We start from the raw sequence: 25,373 nt of genomic DNA on the forward strand, positions 1-25,373 counted from the left end.
TAATTTTGTTTACATTTAGATCTGTCTTCTATGTATTAATGCTGTGAGTTTAAATAGATCATAACATAATCCTTGTTAATAAAGGTCTGAACAGTTCTACAGTTTGAACTTATTGAGTAGAATGATCCATGTATACTTAGTCTGACAAGTGTTCAAATTGTAAAAAGAGAAGTTTAAAACATTTTTTGCAGATTTAAACCTTGCATTGCAGTAATGAGAATTTGGTCACTTAAATTGGAAAATTACTAAAAATCTATTTAATGTCAATTAAATGAATCAGTTTTAATTATTCAACAATGCATCACTGTTTGTCTAGTAAAAAAGAGAAAACATTACGTTTTAGATTTGTTTGTTTTTAAGTGGGGTCACAGTATGTCATGTTCATGAGAATAACCCAATTGGTGACTGTCAATTGAGCAGCCCCAGTAAAGGGAATTCTTTCTCTCATTTAGGGATGTCTATCTATTACAGTTTAAAGTAATCCACTATATTTCAGTGATTTATGAGAATAACTTCCACTGATAAATCCATGCTACATATTGGTTGGGTCCCAGTATTCAGCAAAGGGTCAATTACTCCTATCTCTGTTGTTCTTGTCCTCCCATTAATTCCCCAGAGTTCACTGTATTCAGATGGTTTATTGATGCTGTAGCAGGGGGAGATTATCCCCCTCCAGGGCTCTGAAGGATTGCGCTGATTTGTTCTGCTGTAATTCAGTGCAGTGTAAGGGCCATTAGCCCCACGATTCGTTAGATGGAAAGTGACCCTCATCGCCATAGCGCCAACCTCTGCCGTCTCCCGCGGCAACTATGAGAGCTGTCTGCTTTCATGTGCATCATATCCATAATCATCAGAGGGAGACGACATGCTGGGCAGCTGGGGTACACACACCCATACACTACAGCGCAATGATATTTTTTTCACTGTTTTTATTGTGTTAGAAGATGCTAAATAATAAGCTTATGGCAAGTTTCATAAAGGCAAATCCTTCAGCAGTTTTCAAACTGTGGGTGAGTATTTTTTGTTTTTCCACAAGAGCACAGGTAAATGAAAGTTTAGGTCTGTTAGGTCAGTAGTAGGAACCACTCCATTTCCAAACTGCTGCTTCTGCTGCCTGTGTTATAAATGCAGTTATTGAGATTGGAACAATGATAGCGGTAGGGACACGAGTCTTATTTTTTTGTTGCTTGCTGCAAGCTACATGCCATGGGAAACATGCACAAAATACTTCTGTTTGTTACTCCTAACTGCTGATTTCATGAGAGAACTTTCAGAGTGAACTTTCTGGCACAAATAAAAAACATCTGAGCTTCAGAAATTCTACCAGCGTGCGACGAACAGTCTGTAAGCAGTCGAGAAAAACTGTACTATCGAAAGAATGAAAGAGGGCGGAAGGACAGACTGACAGAATGAAAGACAGAATGAGGGAGAGGGAATAATTGAGAGCATGAGAGAGGGACAGTGAGAATAAAGAGTAAAAGATAGAGAGAGTAATAGAGGGAGACTGAAAGAGAATGAGAAGTAATGAAAAAGAATGAGAAAGAAAAGATGAAAGAGAGAGGGATGGAGCAAGAGAAAGAGAATAAGAGTATAAGAGAGTAAGAGTAATAGAGAATGAGAGAGAGCAATAAAAAGAGTGAAAATATTAGAGAGAAAATAAGAGGGAGTAATAGAGAATGAGAAAGAATGTAAAAGAGGGAGAGTGAGAGTAATATGGAGAGAATGAAAGAATGTGAGAAAGAGAAAGGAAGAATGCATGAAAGAGAATGAGAGATAGAGCAATCAAAAGAGAATGAGAGAGAGAGAGTAATATGTAGAGTCAGATTAACAGAGAATGAGAGGCAGTAACAGAATGAGAGTGAGTTAGAATGAAAAAGTGAAAGATAAGGAAAGACAGAATGAAGGAGAGAGCAAGAGTGAAATTGAGAGAAAGAGAGAGAGAAAATATGTGTGTGTGTGCAGGGTGACTCTGACTCAAGCACAAATCTCTCTGAAGAGGGCTTGTGTGCGGTGTAGGAGCGGAGCTGAGAGTTTTTGATGAAACATTCTTTTTGTAGTTTATCAAAAAGAACGCATTATAAAACAGGACTCAATGGAGGGGATTGGAATAATGCAGTGTAATGATAATGTTATTTTCTCTTTAGTGGTTTATACGCTCACCTGTGCTCCAACACAAAGCACCCTTTTGTTTCCACGTTCTGTTTGACCTGAGCATCCTGTTCACTGAGAGTGAATTGAAGATAGAAAAGCAACCAAAAGCACCAAACTGCTTACAGAACTCTCACCGCTCCAACTTTCAGCACACTGTCATTTTCTATGAGCTGCTCACTGCGTTTTATTTTCTCTCTCACTGGCATTAAAGTGCAGTGGCAGTTCAATAACACAAAAGGTGACTGTAGCGCGTTGGGTTCCGCGCCCACAGTTTAACGTCAAAGTCAAAAAAATTATACAACTTTTTTTTTTTAACCTTAATCTCTATCTGCTGCGTCTGTAGTGTATACTTGACTACCACAAACAGTCATTTTACTGTACCTAGAAAAAAACCTGTTGAACCTGAATTCGCTTGCAGAAGCCAATGGGCTCTTGCTGAACGTAAATATATAACATGAATTTCAAACCACAGCCTTTGCACTATAACAATACAGGTGTTAGGATGAGACAGGTGTTCTTTTGAAGTTTGATCCAACTTTGTAACACTGGAATAGCGCAGTAAAAAGCAGCTCTGGTTACTTTCACATACATGACCTGTGGAATTTCTGCCTACACCACTTTGCTATTAACAAATCCTTCTTTCTGGAAAATTAGTACAATCTCTGAAAGAACAAATTACACAGATTTACAGTTTAATTTACAAATACCTTTGACTGGAAAATCATATTTCACATAACAATTTCAGCAAATACTCATTAGTGGTATTCCTGTTCTTTCTTTTGGGGATACATGTTGAAATTATTTTCCATGTCTAACTGACTGTTTGCTACAGTTGTGACAAATAGTGATTAGATTCAAATGACTAGAATATTCCTTTGATGTACTTAGTGGCAAAATAATAGCAAAGTTCACTGATGTGCAGTGAACTTTGCCCTCACAATTCAGTGTCACAGTGAAAAGCTCAATAGACAGTAATATAGAGGGCTGCCCGCACAGGCAGTCTGGCAATGGATTGTGGGAAAATACCAGTAAGCAGCTGTGCCCAAGTTTGGGGAAACATTCTTCTAATTTTCTATTTGGAGGATATTTTGAGAAATGGCCATAACAGCACTGACTGAAATCACTCATATCAAAGCAAGGCTTACTTTACACAGTGAAGCTTTCACATGACTAAAAGCAGATTCTGTGAAATCATTCCTGTATAACTTAACAGTTGCTTGAAAAAATTAAAAAATAATCAAATGTGCTTTTAATTGACTTTTTAGAACCTAAACATGCTTACTGGGTTGATTGGGGTAATTTAAACACTTTTAATTGTTGTTCAAGACGAATACATTCATGTCCATTAAGATAAGATAACTACAAATGTATTGAGAGGACAGTAAGGGAAAGCTTTTTTTACCTTGCAGGAGCATTCCAGCCGAAAACTAGCATGCAAAATGAGATTTATCATGTTATGTAATATTCTGTAGCACAGCATTGCATCCCTTGGTTTTATTGATTTGACAGAAGTCTGTATAATTTTGTATCCTATCAGTGCCCATCAATGTTGTCTCACTCCAATTCCCAGCATGCACTAGGAAAATACTGCTAGTCCTGCCGCTGCACTACAGGCTGATAAATACAGACAAGGTGCTAGCTATACTCTTAAAAAATGTTTTTTTCAAGGGTTCTTTAAAAAAAATCAATGAACCCTTTCTATACCTGAAGGGTTCTTTGCATCATGAAATGGTTCTTCAGATTGATGGAGAATGTGTTGTAGATAGTTCTACATAGGAGCGTTTTGAAAAGGGTTCTATATAGCTCCCAAAAGGGTTCTTATATTGTTACAAGTTTGACATTGTTACAATAGGGCCAGCAAGCAGTTGCAACAAGCAGTCGGTGCTTAACTTTCAGCTTTACACTCAACAAAACAATATATTCTTTACTTTATATGTTTTACAGACTACTGCCAGCTCTACTATGGAGAGCTCCATAGTACTATGCAGCTCTACTATACTCTCTTTCGCACAGGTGTCTTTATGTGTGTGTTGGCAGTCAGCTGTAGTCATCAGGTTTTTTTTCTTTATCAAAGACACATTCCGACTAATAAATTGCTGAAATGTTCAGCAAATCGCATTTAGAAAATATGAAGAGATGCTGATGCAAAAACAGTTGGTTAGCATATTAGACAATTCCCTGTCTTGCATGTGAGAGAACAGGGTTCGATTTCCCACTCAGCTTATCATATGTTTTTTTTTTTTATTTATATGTATACTTTGGCAGTTGTGCTCCTTTAAACGCTCATGAGTTTCAGCTGAACCCACATTATAGATTTAGAGATATCCAAAGAGGATAACTGCTGAAACAATGTGCATGGAGCACAAAACTGATTACTGATTGTTCTGGTATAAGCAGTTTGATCCAATGTCAGATTTTCCTGTTTTATTGACCAAACTAAACAGTCATATTTGAACATTTGAACAGGCTCATTGTGCGTACAGTTAATGGGGAATGTGGACTTTGGAACCTGGGAAAAAAGGCCAGTTTTTAAATTTTCCATATGTGATCATGCATAACAATAAGCCTTTTCAGATCAGTTATGACTTGCTATGGGAGTTTGTTTAGCATTTGTTTTGCTGGGTTTTATCTCATATCGCAGCACACCATCCAGATACTGTCAGGACGTGAGGGTCAACCTCAGTTCTATGAGGCACTCTCTGAGTCAGTACATGTTTAGTCAGGGCTTTGGGGGTTGTAAAGCTCTCATTTTATGTGCTAGTCAGGGTTGGAAATTATACTTCTTTTAGAGCCAGTTTTGGCTCTCACTGACCTGGGATTTGGAGACATTTATGTACAATTTATGATGTATTCAAAATAATATTTTACCCTAATCAGAACACTAACAAGCAATTTATTTACAACAGCAAAAAATGACAAATTAAGGGCTGTAAGATTCAGTGTTGTGGTGTTGGTGATGCTTTTGAACTGAGACATCTTTGTTTGCAGCAGCTTCTTGCATAACTTTGCGCTTCGTTTTAATTATAGCATGTTTGTTGTATAGTGATACTGACTCACAGTGATTTATTATATTCAGAAGTAGAGATAGTCAGTTAAATTGGTGATGCAGATCTTATTCTTAATTAGACACCCTGGCAATGCTTACTCTTCTTATGTTACGTCACTTTATTGAAAGAAATTTCAGGATCGTACATGACCCAAAAAGTGAGAATTACGTCACTCTGACATCATCTCTAAGGCTGGCTTTACACAGTGAAACGTTCATGGTATTTGCATGTTGTGAGTTGCATGCAATGTCATCAACTTGACAATTACACAAAGCAAAAACAATCACAGGTGCACACAACACATTTTATTACTCCACTGTTTACCAAAATTAGCAACTTTTTGGAATACCATGCTGTTCTTGTTATCTGTGTGGTTATTGAAATTTGCAGCATTTTTGTAGTCTTTGTATAATGTTCAACTTTCCAGCAATCACACTTCTTTCATTTGTTCTCTGTGTTTTATCTATCTATGGCTATTTAGTATATATTGTCTGTTCTGTGTATGTCAAGCCTATGAAAATTAATGTTAAAAGAGCTGTTATGATTGTGCATGATGTCTCGCTCATCCTGTCCTAGAAGCCCTACACGTTTATTGATGACCTCTGTCTCCTGTCTTATAATAATTCTTATATTTTAGATCCCAGATATATCTTAGCTATCTATAAAATCAGGGGGTGTCAAGAGAAGAGAAAATTTAATAATCTGACTATGTTGATCATGATATCAGGACACTAAAGAAGAATAAAGAGTGGCACAAGCAGCTGTTTAAACAGTTGTTAGCATTAGTGCTGAATAATTTATAGAAAAAGATTTTTAAAAATGTTTTGTTTGTTGTTATGGCTCAGAATACTGACAAAATGCAAAACTACCAACTTTGGTCATTTGATCCTTATTTGATATGTTCACATGATGGGTTATCAGCATTTTTGTTGACCGTTTCATGAAGTTCAGACACTTAGAACCATTGTAGCAGAGTTTCAAATGAGTTGCAGGACAATTTGCATTATGCAACTCAAGTGCAAATTAATTTCATGTAAGTTTATGAAACTAAAGCTGCATGCAAATTTCACTGTGTAAAGCCAGTTTTAATTCCTTTAAGTAGAAAAATATGAGTTGTATTTTGCAATCAGTTGTCAAAAATGCCTGGCTAGATTGTGTTTTCTGTGACCATGGTCTTGGTCATTTTAGGTGTTTTCAAAAGCAATGCAGCTGTATGTGACCACTGATGTGCAGGTAACCATAGTTAATAAGTCATATTACATAATGAGACATTTAATATATTAAACTATTCATTTATATTAATTACATTTCAAGTTAATTTGGGGCTTTTTTGTGTTTATAGGAGCAAAAATGTTGCATGGGGGAACATTTTTAAACCCTGTTCTCCCTGGATATTTCTGTTGCTAGTGCAACATTTAAAAGCACCCCTGTAGCCTTGAGACTTTAGGCCTTTTATCACATAATTGGCTAAGGGAAAAATGAAAACTTTATTTGAAGCCTTTCATTTAGCAGCAGATGATCCTTGTTAGGAAAAAAAAGTATTGTTCTGTTTATTAGACCAACCTTTAAATTACAACCTGCATTTATCCTCACAAGAATTAATTTATCCTCAGTGTAGATTCATTTCTGATTGAAATGACATTATCTCTTTTTGTATACTTCTTTTCAAACGCTGAGGTGGAGGTTGACAGTGTGTCCCTTCAAAGAAAAACTTTTTTTTTTTATGAGAAGTTTTGCTGCTTGCTTGATAAAGGCTAATGTAACTAACAAGTATTGAAAGCATATTCTGCATACCTTCTTCTTCTTCTTCTTTCGGCTGCTACCTTTAGGGGTTGCCACAGCGGATCATCTGCCTCCATCTTGCCCTCTCTACTGCCTCCTCTACTTTCACACCAACCATCTCCATGTCTACCTTCACTACATCCATAAGCCTTCTCTGAGATCTACCTCTTCTCCTTCTACCCGGCAGCTCCATCTCTAACATTCTTTGCCCAATATATCCACTATTCCTCCTCAACACATGTCCAAACCATCTCAACCTGGCCTCTCTGGCTTTATCTCCAAACTGCTCCACCTTCACTGTCCCTCTGATCTGCTCATTTCTAATCTTGTCCATCCTTGTCACTCCCAACGAAAATCTCAGCATCTTCATCTCCGCCACCTCCAGCTCAGCCTCCTGTCTTTTAGACAGAGCCACAGTCTCCAAACCATACATCATAGCAGGACACATTACTGTCTTGTAAACCTTCCCTTTCACTCTTGCTGCTATCCTTCTGTCACACATCATACCCAAGTCAAGTAATCTAAAATAGACTTGTTTCCCTTTTTTCTGACACCGTATAACATACTGTTATTATCAGAAAGGCATAGCTAAAAGCCTGAATTTTGTCTCTACTTCTGTCCATATTTGTGGATAACAGGCCCATGAAATATTGATTTTTCCGTTTTTAATATCAAAAGATTTTGGCATAGTATAAAATCATGGTTAAAGTTTCAAAATATACTGTTAAGTCCCTAAGCCATACAATTAAACTAAGCTGCAAAAACAGTTCTCTTTAAATTAATTCTCTGCCTTTTCAACTTACAGCAGTTTAGCTCTGCCCATTAACACTGAAGTTATAAGGAGTGTTTCCAACCAGTCTGTTTTTTGAAGTGCAGTGCAGAGCAGCCAATCAAGAGCAGAAGTCATATATCAGTCTTAAAGGCACAGTAACAAAAATGTCCAGTTGAATCTTAAGGGATAGTTTGGGAAATGGTCATGTAAAAATTAATTACAACTTTTATTGGTAAATAAAACCACACAAATGTCGCAAGTGCATCTCAGGTGAAAAAATAAAATACAATAAGAATGTAGAACGTTAGCTAACAATTCAACACAATTTGAGGGTATTTGGTGTATGTAAGCTTGCTTGTTAGCAACATTAACTCTGTAGCTCCAGTGCAACACTAAAGCAGACATATCTTTGCTAATTGTCTACATTTGAGTGGTAGGTAAATGCCTTGTCTCCTAGGTTTTATCACTGAAAGGCCATATACAGTCTTACGAATGACCAAGTGCAGCAGAAAGCTGACTCAGCATTTTTCCCCCTGCCCTGATGAGTCAGCGGCTTTATCTCATGTGACTGATGCCCTCAGGTTTTTGTGACTGAACGCTCAGTGACTAATTCACCTGCAGCAGATATGCGCTGATGTATATGTGTCCTATCATTACACTCCTTAGTTTCTTAAGGCATCAAGTTCACACCATTACAGAGACACTGTTACACCAGTCATCAGTTTGGCCCCATCTGAATGAAGAAATGTATTTTATAATAAAAAAAATGAAGACTGCCACAGTCATTTGAGATTACAGTCATTATACACAGCTGTTAACTTTCACAGTGGTCAAACAGAATTTGAGTTGAAGGGGCATCGCAGGGCAGACAGACAGAATGATTCACACCTAGGGGCAACTTAGCATGTCCATTTGGCCTGTGGGAGGAAACCCATGCAGAGACAGGGAGAACATGCAAACTCCAGAGAGAAAGGACCCTGGTCACGGAATTGAACCCAGGCCCTCCTTGCTGTGAGGTGACAGCGCTACCCGCTGCGCCACCATCAAGGCGAACACGTAAATAAAAACTGAAAACATACTTACTGAGGACACATTGATCTACAACGCAAACAGTTGGCAAAGGGAGAAAATAAAATATTATTACTGCTTATTCTCCATAATACGTTTTATGAAAACAACAGAAATTTCAACTTCTGAATGGTGGCATAACACTTTTAGAATGTAGAGATAAGTGATGTCTGTTTATTTGAGCTTGAGCTGTACCTGTTGTTTTCTGGAAGTTAATATAGACAGCCTGCTTTAGACTTTTACTTTAATAGCTGCATTCATTGAACAAAAAAAAAGACTATTGAATTGTCATTCACAGTTATATATACATGCCAATTATGCATCACCTAAAATTTTATGATTGTAACATGCTTAATCTAATACATTTTTTTTTTAAATAACAATATTAATTTATTTCCACCAAACCAATTTTTTTTAAATGCCCTCTCCGCAGCTGAAGTGAAGTGATACTTTTTTTAATCCCACAAACAGGGAAATTCCACCCCCGCATTTAACCCATCCGTGAAGTGAAACGCCACATACACACTAGTGAAATACAAATACACTAGGGGGCAGTGAGTTGCCTGGAGCAGTGGGCAAACCTATCCACGGTGCCCAGGGAGCAGTTGGGGGTTAGGTGTCTTGCTCAAGGACACCTCAGTAATGGACTGTTGGCACTGGGGATCAAAAAGGCAACCCTCCGGTCACAGGGCCAGTTCCCTAACCTCCAGCTCATGACTGCCCCCACAACAAACAACTGATATTTGAAAAAAGCTGGGCTTTTCATTCAATTTGAGGAGCATTTTTGAATTGTACACATGAGGGTGCAACGTAACAGCTTAGTCTAGTCTAGTCTATTAGTGATACACAACTGAAGTCGACTCTGACCTTCAACTCCTGCCACTGGAGTCAATGGAGCTTTTTTCCTTTTATCCAGTTCCACCAAAGCCATTGATAAAGTGATATAGCAGAGATTTACTGTAGGTTATATCAGTGTCACAACTAGGATACATAAACATCTTGCTGTTTACGTTGGGTGTAGCCTTAAGCTATAGTCTATGCAATCAATTTCATTACAAAACAACTTAAAAGCTGGAAGCCACCAACTTAATGGTGATTGTTGTTAAGACTATTCATATGAGCTTCAAGCTAGCCTCAGTCAGACCTTACATTTTTAATAATTTGGGCTAATGATATGTGGTAAATGTAAGGAGATTACATTATGTAACTGTCAGATCTGTTGCATTATGCTGTGCTTTTTTCTTTCAATAAACTTTATAGTCTTGTTTTTATAAAACTCAGTTCTGTGGATGTCAATGAAAAGCATTTTTTATTGACATTTTAGGTCTGTTGTTTAATGATTAATCACCAGCTAATAATGGTTGGATATTTGGTCAAAAGAATTAGCTAAAATTGGCATCTTTATTTTGTACAGTGCAGCATGAACTGGTTGCTGAAGAGACTCCTAAAATCTGCAGAAAAGTTAGGGATATATTATGGATATATTAGGGATGTGCATTCTAACAAACTGATAATTCCAGGTGTGTTTGATCATTCAGTTATCCGGATCTATTAACAAAAATTCTACTTCTTGGAAGAAGCAAAACAGTTTTTTCACATATAAATATAAATATAAATATATTCATATTCATGTAATATTGTTTTTTACTGAATTTTTGTTTAGTTGGTTACATCAATAAGGAAGAGGACCAAGAAACATCTTGGAAGGAAATGCTCTTTATTTTATGCTTGCACATACTTACAGCCTGCAGATCTTTATGCATGGTGACTAGGAAAAAGATTTTCTAAGGCTGGCAGGGAATAACAAAGCCCACCAGACTCCCATTAACGGTGAGCAAACAGATACAGGATAACATGCCAGATGACACATAATGACACGTACTAACTTATTAGGCAGCAAACACTTAATCTAACAAACAACAGCGTTAAACACAGAAGTACAGGAGCCGTGGGAGCTTATGGGTATGCAAATTAGCTGCACAATGGCTTTGCAATGTGAATATTATAACACAGAAAGGGGAAGCAGGTGCACTGATGCTAGTAGGCTAAAATTCAACGAAAAGCTGGCAGCTCAAAACTCATTTGAACACACTGTTTTAGTTTTTTTAATTCTTATTATTCAAAAACCACCAAGGGATCTTCTACTTTCTTGCCATTTCTAACAACTTGGTCACACTAAGGTACTTGTGTTTTAATGTTGCACTGTATAATATACACATTTATACTTACAGTGGAATTTCACTGATTTTTAAAGATTTCTTCACAGGCTACTCATTGAGATGTAAACAAAGTCATTCAGAGTGGTTTGATGTGACGTGGTTCATCACAGAGAAAATGACCAAACTCTGGTATGTTTGCAGTGGCAGTGATAGGAACCAGGGGTCACAGTGCCTAAAACAGGGAAGTAGCCTAACCTGGGCTTCCAAAACTACGCAGATGCATTTATATTTATGTTTCTATATTTATAATATCTTTTCTTGTTTGTTTTAAGATAAGAAGAGTTTTACAGAAGCATTTTAAAATGTGTGAAAACTGTAGTTAAAATGTTTCTCTGTTAGCAGAACATTAGAAAAGGGATGTGTAGAAGAGATGGTTGATGTGGAGACAGGAAATGAACACAGGATTTTAATAATTACATTGTTGGGTAAACACCTCTTTTCACTTTTCTGAATGTTTTCACTTTTCTTTTGTTTCTTTTCTCTTTTAGGATTTTGTTTCTAAAATATGCCAATCAACATTAATAAATTGCTGTCATTTCTGTTGAAATGCAATTCCTTACATTAAATAAAAACATATCAATTGCATATTTTACAGGTTAATCTAAAAAAGACTTCAACACAAATATAGCCATTTTAGGTTTTCTTCTGGTACTGCTTTGCTTTACACCCTGCATATACCCCTCTGGTATGAATGGATTTTAAAAAGTCAGTTTTAGAATAAAATCTTTTCTCATTTTACAGATCATTTTGGAACGCTGTCCCTTACAGGCATTTCAGAATTTCAAGTGTATCTTACCTTCTCTTGCCCTTTTCATCTGTGCTGGGACAGCTTCTTTTATTCCTCTGCCATTGTAAACAGGTCTCTCTACTTTGAGGATGGGAAATTTTTGTGGCTTTGTCTTGCTTTGATTTTCTCTGCAGTGTGAGGTGGGAAGCAAAGAGGCATGCGATTACTCCAGCTCTGGAGCTGATACGAGCTTGATGTAGATCGATGGAAAAGCACGTTGGAGGGAATTATGGAGCATGATTGCTTTTGCGTAAATCAGCTTCACTTCTTACAAGACACACACGCACACATTTGATTTCTTTTGAGCTTCCTCTCAAGCCCTTCTGTAGAGATTGTCGCACTATGATCCTTCAAACAACAGCAGGACGTCACAGGAGAAACGTCTGCTGAATTTAATTTGATTTTGATTCTTTAGGAAATGTTGCAGAGCATCATTTTGTGCAATTCACTCTCTCAGAAAAAAAGACAGTATCTCTCTTGTCACTGGGGTGATACCATCAAAGGTACATCTCAGTACCTTTAGTCAGGTAACATAAATGTATCATAATCATTTTCTAAGTTGTATCGACCCCACACAACCTGTCTCATCTTCAGGCTTTTTATTTCATTATTCCCTTTTAAGACATTAGGTTATAAAAAGTACAACTATGTACATTTTCACTTGGATACACAATTAGACTTTAAAACCACTGTTGTACCACTGTTGTTGAGAGTACATTTACATTGTTTGTACCATGATGAATGAAAAATGTAGAGTAGTCTTAACAGCCTATAAATACAAGTTAAATTCATCTTTACAGCATCAGAAAACAAGCGGAAAACAACAGGTAATAATGCAGATTCCTCAATGACCAAATATCAAAAATTTCATTATTTAATGTTTCTACTCTTTGCCTTTATACAGCTTCTGTTGCTTTCGGGAGACTTGCATTCAGCTTTTCAAAGAAATCTGCAGGGACATCATTTTCCACACCTGCAGAGTTCAGGTTCTATCTATCTATCTGTCTGTCTGTCTGATGTTAAGGTCTGGACTGTGGAGTTGCCAGTCCATTGTTCCGAGAACACCACAGCAGCTTCTTTGCTTGAAATTTCTTTCTTTATCTCCTTTTCCTCTATAATGGCTTCTTAGCAGCTACACATCCTTTCATACCCACAGTGTTCAGCTGTATTCTCACAGTGAAAGGATGGACAGACAAACCTGTGAATTTTTTCACATCTTGTAGCAAGAGTGGAGCTTGATTTTATCTGTATCTGATGGTGATAGTTTTGGAGGTCCGCTAGGAGGTCCGCTTGGAGGTCCGCTTGTTGCTAGGAGTGCAATTTTCTGATATCCACATTTGAAAACTCCTGTTTACATATTTTCCTTTTGATTATTTCAAATCTATTTTCCTTAGAAATGTTACCTGAACAATTAATAGCTTGTACTTAATGGCTGGTTTGACTGGAAATTAAATTAATAAGTGATGATTTCTGACCCTTATTTAGTTCTGTACTGGACAGCAATGCATCTTAACTGAGTTATTCTTAAATTAAGAAGTGTGTAATAAAAGTTTGGACATGCCAGGAGGCCATTAACGGGGTTGATTTTAAGATATATACTTATTTTGGAACTTTATAATCAATTCGAATTGATAATACCTTTACAAAACCAATTGAAAGTTCACCTTCAGATTCAGCTGTTTAGTGCATTTTTACGGCCATAAGAGACGCACACTAACACACACAGGGGCTCTCCTTTCAGTCTGTCTCCTCTGAAACACTTTGTGTAGAGATTCTCTCAGTAGGAAGCTTCAAACACCAGCAGGACGTCACAGGATAAAACTTTTTGCTGTAACTGAAGCTTTGACCTCATTGTCCTGCTGGCAGGTGGATGTGCCTCTGATCCTATGACTCTGCATGATAATTGCTACATTACTCTGCATTATTACTTACACTTGGCCATTATTAACATTTTACGATGACCATATTCAATACTGAAGATGCATGCAGTGTGAAGTAGCTAACATTAACATTAGCTGCTTAGCTGCTTAATGATTAGATGATTAGGTATCTGCTTGTGTTATTTTATTTGTGATTTACAAATGTTCACACATTCTGTAGCCAAAGCTGTGTTCTGTTGCTATCACACAAAATTCTTGTATCTGAGTAGTTCCCATTTTTTACTGAACAGATGAATAAAAGTGTTTCATTATAGTTCTGTTAACTCCTATTTGCTATTTCTGTAAAGTTCCAATTTGGACTAATGCGGTTTTGTTCAAACAGTCATGATTGTTTAGCTGTCAAGTTTCAAAAAAGCTGCCATTAATAACTTGACACTGTTTGAAGCAAGCATACAATGATTTAAGCGTGCAGTTTGGTCCATGTCTGTTTGTCCATTTTTATTGACACAGTGACAGAAACCACTTAAGCAAGTCTATTTGAAATTACTTAACAAAGCTGGGCTCTTGAGGCAAGTGAGGGATGAATTAAGCATGCACTTCACACAGTGCTGATTGGCGGTACATAAACTGTCATTACACACTACAAACAACTTTTAGAAGTGGTCTAAAATGCATTTTGGAACGAAACCCTTCATGTGTACATTTGTTTTGTTGAACTACTCCTTTGATAGGAATTCTGCAGGTTGGTTAGCAGGTAATGAGCTGCAGACACTGATGCAGATAGAACTGAGGTCCATTGTGTGTTGTTTTTTGGCCTGGTGAGCTCACAGATTTATTGGAACAGATTTGTTGACAAGTCTGTGGCACTCACACAAGGCTCTGGCCTGCAGAGATTCAGGCCCACTGCGCCAAATAAGTCATCTCTAGGGTAAACAAATGAGTAAGCAGCTTTAGGCTGGAGGACAGTAGTGTGAGAGATGGCGTTTATTGGAGAGGAAGCTTCTGCAGCAGGCTAGTGGAGGAGGACAGTGACCAATGGGCCGTCCATCCACTCGCTTATCAGCCACTCCGCAGGCCCCTGTGCTGTCAGTAGTAGAAATAGAAAAGTGCTCCCTCTCTCTCTTTTTCTGCTCTGCTCCTCTTTCTTCTGTTTCTCTCTCCTTTATTCTCTCATTCTCTCTCTCTTTCTCTACCTCTACGGTTGCTCTCCAACTCTTCGTTCCTCTCCAACTCTCTCTCTCTCTCCCTCTCTGTCTGTTTCTCCTGTCAACCTTTTTTCCTTTCTTCATCTCTTTCTATCTCTTTTAGATTTTTTACACTTTCTAGTGTTCACTCTCTCTCTCTCTCTCTCTGTCTGTCCCTCTCTCTCAGCATCTCAGTGGGAAGGCTTTGAGTTTTTACTATCACTGCTGCTTAAAGTAATTCAATTTTCACTTTAATCTGTAATTGCTCTCTTAATGTGAATTATTTTAACAAGGTTTTTCTTTTAAAGGAGTTTTCTTTTAAAGGAGAAATAAATCTACACATTGCTCATTAGTGGACAGCATGGAAAACAGTAGAACACAAGACAAATGCAGTAAATGCTCCTTTTAAAAAGTAAATCACCTTTGGGTGGCCTGGATTGAGAAGAACAAGTAGGCCTACCAAAACAGCAAGCTCTGCTTTGCCAGTCCAACATTCATGGCAAAAATATTGTCCTTTTCTGCTTTTTGAATATTCTGCTTTCACAAAGTGCTGCAATCCACAGAAATTCTGCATTAATTGTGCTGATGATAACCAAAATCTCATCTGATTTGATTTGTGACCACTGTACCGTTTGAAGCTACTGCAGTAGAAGACACAGATTACAATCAATTTGGTGTATTTTTTGTCAATGACTTGTATTGCTCCTTCTCAAAAACAATGATTTCTCTGCAGTTGTTTTCTAATCTATAGACCTTAGTCTGATATTCATTCACTGTCTCTGCTCTTTAGTCGCTTTACTCTTGCAACAGCTGGGCTTAAATGAAATATTTTGCATCATATTAGAGAGAATGAATTAAAATAAATAAATAAGTCAGCTAATTAATTAAGAAAAGCATTTGCATGTGAGCTTTTAAAAAGCCTGTTGAAGAGGTTTTTTTTTCTTTAATTGAATTTGTACTCACTCGCACAGCCTTGGTGCCTTCACACACACACCCGTGCACAGCGTGCTGTGAAAAGCTGAGATATAGCAGGTCTTCAATCAGAGCAAAATACAAACTCTCTTCAGTTTATTAAAAACACACAGCCTCTTAGTGCTGTTGTAAATATGGTACTGAGTTTGCTGATATTTCACAACTTACTTCAGTCTGGAATCTGGCTGTTACTGTGGTTTCATTCGCTGTTTATCACACACGTCTGAAGCTTCTGTGCGTGTGTGTATGTCTGTGAAGTAATCATGCTGCAATATGAGGTTGTGTGTGTGTATGTGTGAAACGTTTGTATCTAAGGCTGCAACAATTAGTGGAGAAAGTCAACTAAGTCAACTACATCGATTGTAGAACATTGCCAATTTGGATTTTTATTGTTGATGGATCATTCCTTAAAAAGGGATACATCATAATTAGGAATGCACCATTATAGGGATTGTTGGTTGATTGCAATACATAAACATTTATAAAATGTAGAATCTAGGACTACCTGAACCTGAATGTATTTTTGAATGCAAATGTCTGCCGTAACTGATATGATACTGATTTCATTGTGAATCCCAACCTATATTGTTTATATATGTGTTAATTCCTACAATTTCAATACAGCTTTATTAGTTGCACCGTAAAAAGAAAATCATTACATTACAAAGCATAAAGAGATGGCATCTCATAGTATCATGACAACAATACGCAAAAATTATTAAACATACCTAACATATTGGAGTTTCAGCACATTGTTGGTAGTGCGCAAGTGCTTTAACTATTTAGCCTTAGTGGAGTAGAGGTAAAGACTCCAGCCTAACACTGTCCAGGTGCCCTGGGAGGACAAAAATAGACAAAAATAGTTCTCACTCTGATAAAGTTGTATGTGACTAAATTCTGAAATATGCAGTCATAAAATCATAAATGTGCCAGTCAGTCATACCAGCCATAAACATAATGATGTTTAATGAAGAAAACTTTAGCCGTTGAAGTCGCCTAGATATTTAAGACATGCTCATATTCAAGACGTGGCTCATAACCGGTGACAAAAATTGAAAATGATGTGCTAGAACTGAGTAAACAGAAACAATAATAATAATAAAAAAGTAACTGTTTTGTATTCAGTCATACTTTTAATTAGAAAGAGAAATTGTTCAACTGAGAAATAAATGGAACAGTAATGATAACAACAGCAATTTTTACATTTATTGAAATTTTTTATGAAACAAAAATACATTTTTAGTCAATTAACTGAAAAGTAGTCGACAGATTAAGTGATTATATAAATAATTACAGTTGTACACTGTTAGAAATAAAGGTTCTGTGCAGGTACTTTTTTCATTCACCAGGGTATAAACAATGTAAATATTCCTTCAAAGGTACAGCAGTGGTTTTAAGGGGCAGTTGTGTAGCTTAAAAAACGTTATTCCCAGGTGAAATGTGGGTGAAATATGACTTTTGGGCTCCCGTGAGGCACAACTGTCTAAGCGTCAGCCGCATCATCAGGAGGCCATGAATTTGATCTCCAGCAATGCCACAGCAGCCTTCCAAACCAAGGATCCAAGATGGCACAACTGGCCTCACTCCTTCTAGATTGGGAAGGATGGTCCTCCATCTCCCCCCAACGTGGGTGTCAGTTTGCTAATACAATAGAATTGGCAGTTAGCGTTCTCCTCGAAGCATGTTGCAGTGTACAGTGCATTAGTTGCATTTATGTTGTCTGGTTTCACATGTGTTGGAGGAAGTAGCTAGCGGATGGACCTGGCAATAAACAAAGTAAACAAAAAAAAAAACCAAAGAATGCCAGTAGGGAAAAAAACGCTAGAGAGACCTTCGGTTGTAGAGCCATGAATAAAACTGAGTTTGCTGAGTGAGCCTAGAGGAGCCTTTATTTCAGTTAAATTTATTTGGATTTGATTCTACATTTGAATAAAAGCTCAGTATTGTACCCACACTGGTCTGTGTGTGTGTTAATGTCTGTCTGTCTGTCTGTCTGTCTGTCTGTCTGTCTGTAGTTAGTCTTAATCAAAAAATACTTCAACAGAAATAGCACTGAGTGATGTGGAGGGTGTGAATTTGAAGAAAACAGCTGAGCACTCTGTTTCTGTTATCACAGTAATTTTCACTCTACTTTGGCTGTAGAAGGCTGCAATCTTACAGCCCAGCAACCACTGTTTATAATTATTGCTTTTACTAATCATGTCCCTCTCTCTTTTTCTGTTCCTTACACCCCCCCCCCCTTTCATTCTCCCTTTCACAGTTTTTTTCCCCTCCTCTTCTTTCTTATTCCTGTTTCTTTTGTCTTTCCTGCTGATGATATAACCTCTTAGCTACAGGCCAATTAGACAATAACTACTATGAATTTTTTAGTAACTACTATGACGCTAAGGTGGAAGTTATGGAGTTGAAGTGTGGATCTACATATCCACATCTTAGAGTTTAATTAATTAAACTTTTTTCCTGACAACTTTATTTTTCTCTCTCTGTTTCTCTGCAGTGCTACTGAGGGAGGAAGTGGCTCAGCTGCAGGAGGAAGTGCACCTCCTGAGGCAGATGAAGGAGATGTTGAGTAAAGACCTCGAAGAGTCTCAGGGCTGTTCGGCTAACACACTGTCGGCTGCAGAGCTCCGGGTGCAGCTTGGAGAGAAGGAGCAGGAGTTGGACCGAGCCAAAGAGGCCTTACAAGGTCTGAGCACACTCATGAACTGTGTAAAAATATTATGGAAGGCTGTGGAAAAGGTATCAGGTTTCTCTGAGTCAGTAGGATTAGTGGTTCCTCAAATGCTATATGGTTAATTGCACCTCAATCTCAGTAAGGCCAGTAGCTCCTCAGATTGAGTAGGATCAATGGAATCAGTAGAATTAATGGATTCAGGACCATTAATTTTTCTTCAAATTCACTAAGGTCCATAGATCCTCTGGCTCAATAGGTCAATGGCTTCTCAGGCTCAGTAGGGTCCAGGGCTCTTCTATAGGGTCAGTGGACTCAGTAGGGTCCTCAAATTTAGTTGAGTCAATGGCTTCTCAAAATCAGTAGGGTTGGGTACTCCTTAGTAAGGTCAACTGTTCCTCAGACTCACTAGGGTCAGTGGCTTCTCAGACTCTATAGGGTCAATAGTTCCTCAAACTCTGTAGAGTCAGTGCCTCCTCACACGCAGTAACCTCAATAGTTCCTCAGACTAAGTAGGATCAATAATTCCTTAGACTTGGCAGGTCACACATCACACCAGAAAAGGTAGAGTCAGTGGTTCCACAGATTCAGCAGGGGCCAATAGCTCCTCAAACCCAATACATCAGTGGCTTAGAAGACCCAGTAGTATCAGGGATGGACTACTGACTAGGCCATTGGGGCCAGACCCCAGGGTCCTCGGGGGTTCTCAGACTAAAGGCGCCTCAAGTACTTGTTCAATGGAGAAATAAGCATTAGATGAAAGACTAAACAAATGAAGTAAAACAGGAAATGTTGGGCCCCTCAGGTTTCATATTATCATTTATTTTGTTGCTGCCTTTTAAATGGGATGTTTTGCTTATTATATGTGTAGGAATATTTTTTCCCTGCATTATAATTCAGTTTGGCTTTACATTCACAAAACCTTATACAACAGCATAAAATGTCACAATGTAAACAGTAGAAAATTGCACATTAATCAAAAATACGGTTAATTTTGTTTATTTTCAAACAAAAAAGATTTTCATTGCTGATGAACACAAACATGAAGAATTGTTTTATCTCACTTTTCAGTTTATTTATGACAATAGAGTTAGGGTTGCTCCAAAGATGCTAGTGCCCATTAGCCTGACAAGACCATGATACATCCCTAAGTAGGTTCAGTGGTTCCTCAGACTCAGTAGGTCACTGGCTTCTTAGAATCAGTAGAGACAAAGGCTTCTCAGACTAACTCATTCTTTTGTTTCGTAGCAGTCAGCTACTGTAGTTTGTCCTTCATAAAGAATGGTTCAATCAAGTTTTGTGTTGCATTCTTTGAAATACAGGTAGACTTAGTGGGTTATGTGTTACATTAAATGTCTCTGTGTTCATACAGATTGAGTAGGATAATACACCCTGTACACAGATCTGGGTTTTATACAATGATAGGATAGTGAAAGTTCTTTGTCCCAAATTTAAAACATAGATTGGATCATGCTTTAGTTGGCCATTGCCATGATATTAATTTATTCAGTTAGTTAGATTGTGATCTTTGTATTCACACGAAGTGCTGTAGTTCAGTCAATGTGGATGATGTACCCACTTAATACCAATAGATGGCAGTAGCCAAAAAAGGAACGGAAATGTTTTTTCTATAACTTGTATACCCAGCTTGCTGTTTGTATGTTCACCATAGCAGGGATATGGCCAGAGGAGATCCATGCATTAACCATTGTAACTCAGTTGCGATATTGTGATGCATTATGATGCGTTACCTATACACGTATACTGATGAGTACTGTATAGTGAGCCATTTTCATGACACTAGCAGGAAAAATATTTTCTCACAAAACATTCTGCCTGACTTTAGCAGAGACATCAGAGTGCAGAGCATCAGAGGTGCTAAGCTATTTCCTCAAAGTCATTGTCTATAAAGGTCACTGTATTGTTTCTTATCATCTGAATGTCTGAAGAGCATGAAGTACATCTATTATCCACCACTTCAACAGGTTCAGATACGTTTAGCACTCAATAACCTAAATGTGAAATATGTCTCTTTTACTGAGAGATATTTCAGTGCAAATAGGTTACCTTTTAAATGTTATAATAGTCCATTTCCAAGACAGCCTGTCGCTTTAGATGATGGATGATTCTGAATTACTTTGTTTTTCTGAGCTTCTTTAGAGAGTGACTAGCAGTAGCAAGCCATGACTAATGGAGCTAGGCCTTCAGCTTGGGCTGTGAATATCAAAACTTGACCAAAACACAAGCAAAAAAAAAAAAAACACCTTTATGATAATACAAAATTTTGCTAAGAAATTTCTAAGAATATATCAGCAGTGAGTAACTTTGTAAAGAGACCTGCAAGAGACATTACCATTTATTTTACCATGCATGTTTTACCATGACTCAGTTCTGCTACCACTGTTTTCCACCCTAACAACTGACTGAAACTTGGTCAGGATATGATTTATGTTCTTATTCAGTGACATATCTAGAACTTTCAGAAGGTCCGGAGTGATGTTTTCTTCCCACAACACCTATTGTAATTCAAAACATGATTGACTGATTGACCTGTCATATCATGATTATTTTGGTAGTCAATTTCGAATGTAAGTTCAGCTCCTGAAGGCCCAGCCAATGAGAAAGCTCGATAGGCTGTATATAGAGTTTAAAATCAAGACAAATTACAATGCCCTTAAATAGAAAGAAACTAAAAGTTACAGACATGTATTCATTAGGCCTTTTTTAAAAGCCTAGAACATCCTGAAGGTTTCTCGCTTATGACTAGCAATAGTCACAAGCGAGATTTAGCAGTTTAGCAGTTGAGATGTAGCCGGCAGTGCCTAATTTCAAACATATTGGCTAAGATTAGCCACTGGTGAACACATACATAAAACAGAGGAAGCAAAGTGAGGCAGCATGGGAATAGTCCTGATAGTAGCTGTTAATCATCCAGCACCTAGCTCGCTGCCTGATGCTGGGAAAAGGAAGCACCATGCTGTGTTTTTCTTCAGTTCTGCTTAAAACCTGTATCTGCTAAATAGAGCTTTTAGCTGCTGGGTGTTAGCTGAGGTTTGAAGATTTTAAATAGAAATAGTAGAATAGGGAGATTTCCATTGTGATTTGAAAAAGTACAGTTTGAGAAGAGTGTGAGATGCAGATCTCTCAGGTGAGATCTTTCAGCTGAGAGGGATTAGCCATCTGTCAGCAGGGGCTTTGCTATGTGTGTTTGCGCGATAGCTGTATACTAATCTTATCTGACATCTCTTTATCTGCTTGCTAATGCTCCTGGAGTATGTTTGAGAGGTTTGCGTAAGCACGCTATGAGAATAGTGAAGAGGGGTAAAAAACTGAAGGAACTGATCTTCAGTCCTGATTTTGAATTGAATCAGTGGACTGTGCTTTCCAAATGCTCGCTGAGTCTCTGCATGCTAGTATTAGCATTCTTAGCTGGAACGAAAAAGAATTATTTAGGTTGTGCAAATTCTGTTTTTTGTAAGTGTCCCGCAAGTTCTATTGTGTCCGCTTCCTTTTTCTGTGTCATGGTGTGCTACAGGGAAAAGCTACAAAGACTCTTGTTCAAACAATTCCCATGTTTACCTGTACAGAAAGATAACAAGGCCTAGATACACAGAAGTGGGGAGCATCTACATCTTGTTTTGGCATACCTAAGGGAATTGGAGCTGTTTCAGACAGTGTGGATGGACCTGAACTGTAAATCCAGTTTGGTTTGTGTGGAGGAATCATTACCTCCCCAATTCCCTTGAACTACAGAATGACAGCCAGTGTGGCTCTGCACCAAGTAAAAGCTACAGTAGTAACTCTTCAGCTGGAGGCAGGCATGACTGTCTATAACACTACAAACTGAACTAGCATGTAGTACAGGCTGGAAGGAAAGTTGAGCAGAATCAGTAACAGCATAATGCTGGCAAATAACCCATCACCACTTGTCCCTCAGATTTTATTCCTCACTCTCACATACTACTTATAATGACATCTCCCAAAATCCTGTACAAGATGAGTAGGTAAACACTAGGATTGTGGAATGATATCATAATCAGATCAGTATCAACAGATATTTGCTTTAAAAATTATCAGCATCAAATTATTAGTAGATATGACACAATAATCAGTTTATTTAATAGAATTGGCTTTGTCAAAAAAAATGTGTCCAACTTGTAATGGCCGACAATCGCAAGCAAACAAATTCAAACTTACACAATTAGACAATCATACACACAGACATTCACATATATTTAGATGGGTCACCACATACAGTACACATTCTGGGATATATCATCACATGTAATAATGTCAGTCAGTCTTTAAAAATGTTTTGGCCTACAGAGTGTGTTTAGCGGGAGGGAAGCAGGTGGCAGACTGTGTGTGTGTGTGTGTGTGTGTGTGGGTGTGGGTGTGTGTGTGTGTGTGTGTGTGTGTGTGTGTGTGTGTGTGTGTGTGTGTGTGTGTGTGCACTAATAGCGGAAGAACCGGTTGTGTGACATCTCTTAAAAGTTTAATGGGCAACATAGTTGTGGACAAAATAACTGACTTTTTTGAAGGCATCATTTCTAATAAAGTCTTCTCTATCTCACTGAAAAGTCTGGTGCTATTCTCTGTGGCTTTATGTGAAATATAAGTACAAAGTTTTCAGATCTGCAACGGATGCAGTAGGTTCTCATATTTCTTCTCATATGTCCTGGATTAGGTCCGTATCAACTACTTTATGTTCATTTAAGCTACTTTACAGAAAAGTTTTGTAACCTTGGGAACATTATTTTTTTTTGTCTCTAATCTTTTAATGCATATGCAATTTATTTTCTTTGACATCAAGGAACAATAGAACAGATGTTGTTTTCCCCCTCTTTGGAAAAGTTTGCATTAGTACACAGCACCCCCTGGAGGCCATGTTATGTAATGGACCATGTACATCAAACTGCAGTGTAACTGTAGCAATTGTAATGTTAATGTTCGGCATTCTTTCATACACCAGTCAGGAATTTCACAGCAATAAAATGTTTCAACAAACATTTTCCTACCCAAATTTTATAGGGAGTTTTCAATGCCACAAAGAATTATCAGTGACTTATTTATTTATCCTTTGAACTGCAAGTTGTTATTCATCTTAATCTGTATTTTCTGTAGTTGTGAGGAACTGATGTGTGGACTCCCAGGAGGCTTGTGTTTGTGGGCTTAATGGTTTGTGGGAGTATTTATATTACTAAACATCAAATGACAAAATCTTAAAGACATAAAATTAAGAGAAGGAAATTATAATCTCTTTATAATCTGCTTAATCTTGCTCTTGTGGGCACACAATATACAAGTATGAATGATGTCCCATGCATAACATTCCAATATCCAATAAATGGCCAATATATGTCTCACCTTTCTGTGTAAATTAGGCAGTCCTGACCTCTGAGCATCTTAGTGAGCAAAAGCTAACTACAAAGTAGGACTGGCCAAAATATTTTGAATACTTAAACATTCATTTGCTATGTTGGTAAGCTTTGCCTTTTATAAATCCACAAAAATTGTGGCCTTAAATGAATCTATTGTTAAAATGAGAAGCTATTGTTATTGTTAATAAATAAGAGATGTCAAAGCAGATATAGTTAAATGCGTCATAAATTAATACCAGACATCTACATCACTTTACCTCAGAGCACAACAAAGTGCGCTGCTTTCCATGTAGCCATTGAAGCTATAAAAAGCAAAGATGCCTTGTACATGAATGTCATGTGAGGGAGCACATACTTGTCAAAAAATAATCTCAAATATCTAAGTATATTGATTAAAGCCACTGAATCTGATCCACACTGCCAATGACTCTGTCAGGTATCTGCTTCAGGCAAGAATATTACCTCTTTCTTCCCTTTTTTTCTAAAGAAACAGCAGATTTAAAACCTAACAGCACAAACAGCAGATCAATTTATTTGGGCATGATAATGATGGGAGATTTTGAATAAATACACCCATAATAAATAAGTAAAATAGATTGTAATGTAATGTTATCAATAATCAAGAAGTTAAGCATTCGCTAAAAGGCAATATTAATTTCTCACTAAGAGGTAACATGGGAAAGGCATAAGGCCAGAGTCTGCCAGTTTGGGGGCTTTCCAAAAGCACATGAACTTAGATCACCTTACTTGCAGGTGCACTGTCAGTGAACTCATATGAGTCCCTATGATATATGGTTCAGTATGGCCTTGCAGGATCAGATGAACTTTAATGACCTGGCTGAAACCAGCTTTTAAAAAAAAAAGAAGAAGTGTCGTATTCAGGGAACTTAAGAGAGGCCAAGTGATGGGGAAGTTTCTGAATGGGGACTAATGGAACATCAAGTTTGAGGTGACATCATAACACCCCAGATAAGGGTATATAAGGCACTGTCAGAACAATGTATTTGTGCAGTCGGCCTGAAAGAAAGCCTTCTTCTCTTTCCACAACTCAGACTCTGTCTTTTTTCTTTTTGACATCTTTTGAGAACTTACCCTTAAAACCTGTTATTAGTGTTTAACCAGTACTGAAAGGTTTATTTATTATTATATCACAATGGAAGCCTGGGGTTGAAGGGAATATCCTTGGTCCTGACAAAAAACATTACATATACATTCCCTACATGCACATCCTAGCATCACACAAAATTGTACTGTTTTTAGTAAGCCATCAACACCAAGGGTAGTGTGCACTTATTTCTCTATGCACGTGCTGTAAAGTTCAGTCCGCATAAGTGGTGCAGCAACCTAGGAGTGTTGGACAGAGGGATGTCAATCATTCATGCTCATTCAAATACTAGGCCATGCCCAGGCAGTTCTCGGATAATTATCTGCTCGATCAGCAGTTTTAAGTAGTACTTTG

General features: G+C 37.7%; 1 protein-coding gene across 4 annotated transcripts in view; it reads left to right on the top strand.

The window, feature by feature from the left end:
* Window positions 1–25,373, top strand: part of kaznb (kazrin, periplakin interacting protein b) — a 334,246-nt gene that overhangs the window by 279,042 nt on the left and 29,831 nt on the right. For all 4 annotated transcript variants that reach the window (XR_005129279.1, XM_017692866.2, XM_037532183.1 and 1 more), the window contains one exon: window positions 18,360–18,548. Coding sequence is in view for 3 of the 4 variants with exons in the window: in XM_017692866.2 (XP_017548355.1) it covers window positions 18,360–18,548 (189 nt within the window). In the remaining variant the exon portion in view is untranslated. The remainder of the gene's footprint in view (window positions 1–18,359; window positions 18,549–25,373) is intronic.

Source organism: Pygocentrus nattereri, chromosome 21, assembly GCF_015220715.1.
Source record: "Pygocentrus nattereri isolate fPygNat1 chromosome 21, fPygNat1.pri, whole genome shotgun sequence".
NCBI lineage: Eukaryota > Metazoa > Chordata > Actinopteri > Characiformes > Serrasalmidae > Pygocentrus > Pygocentrus nattereri.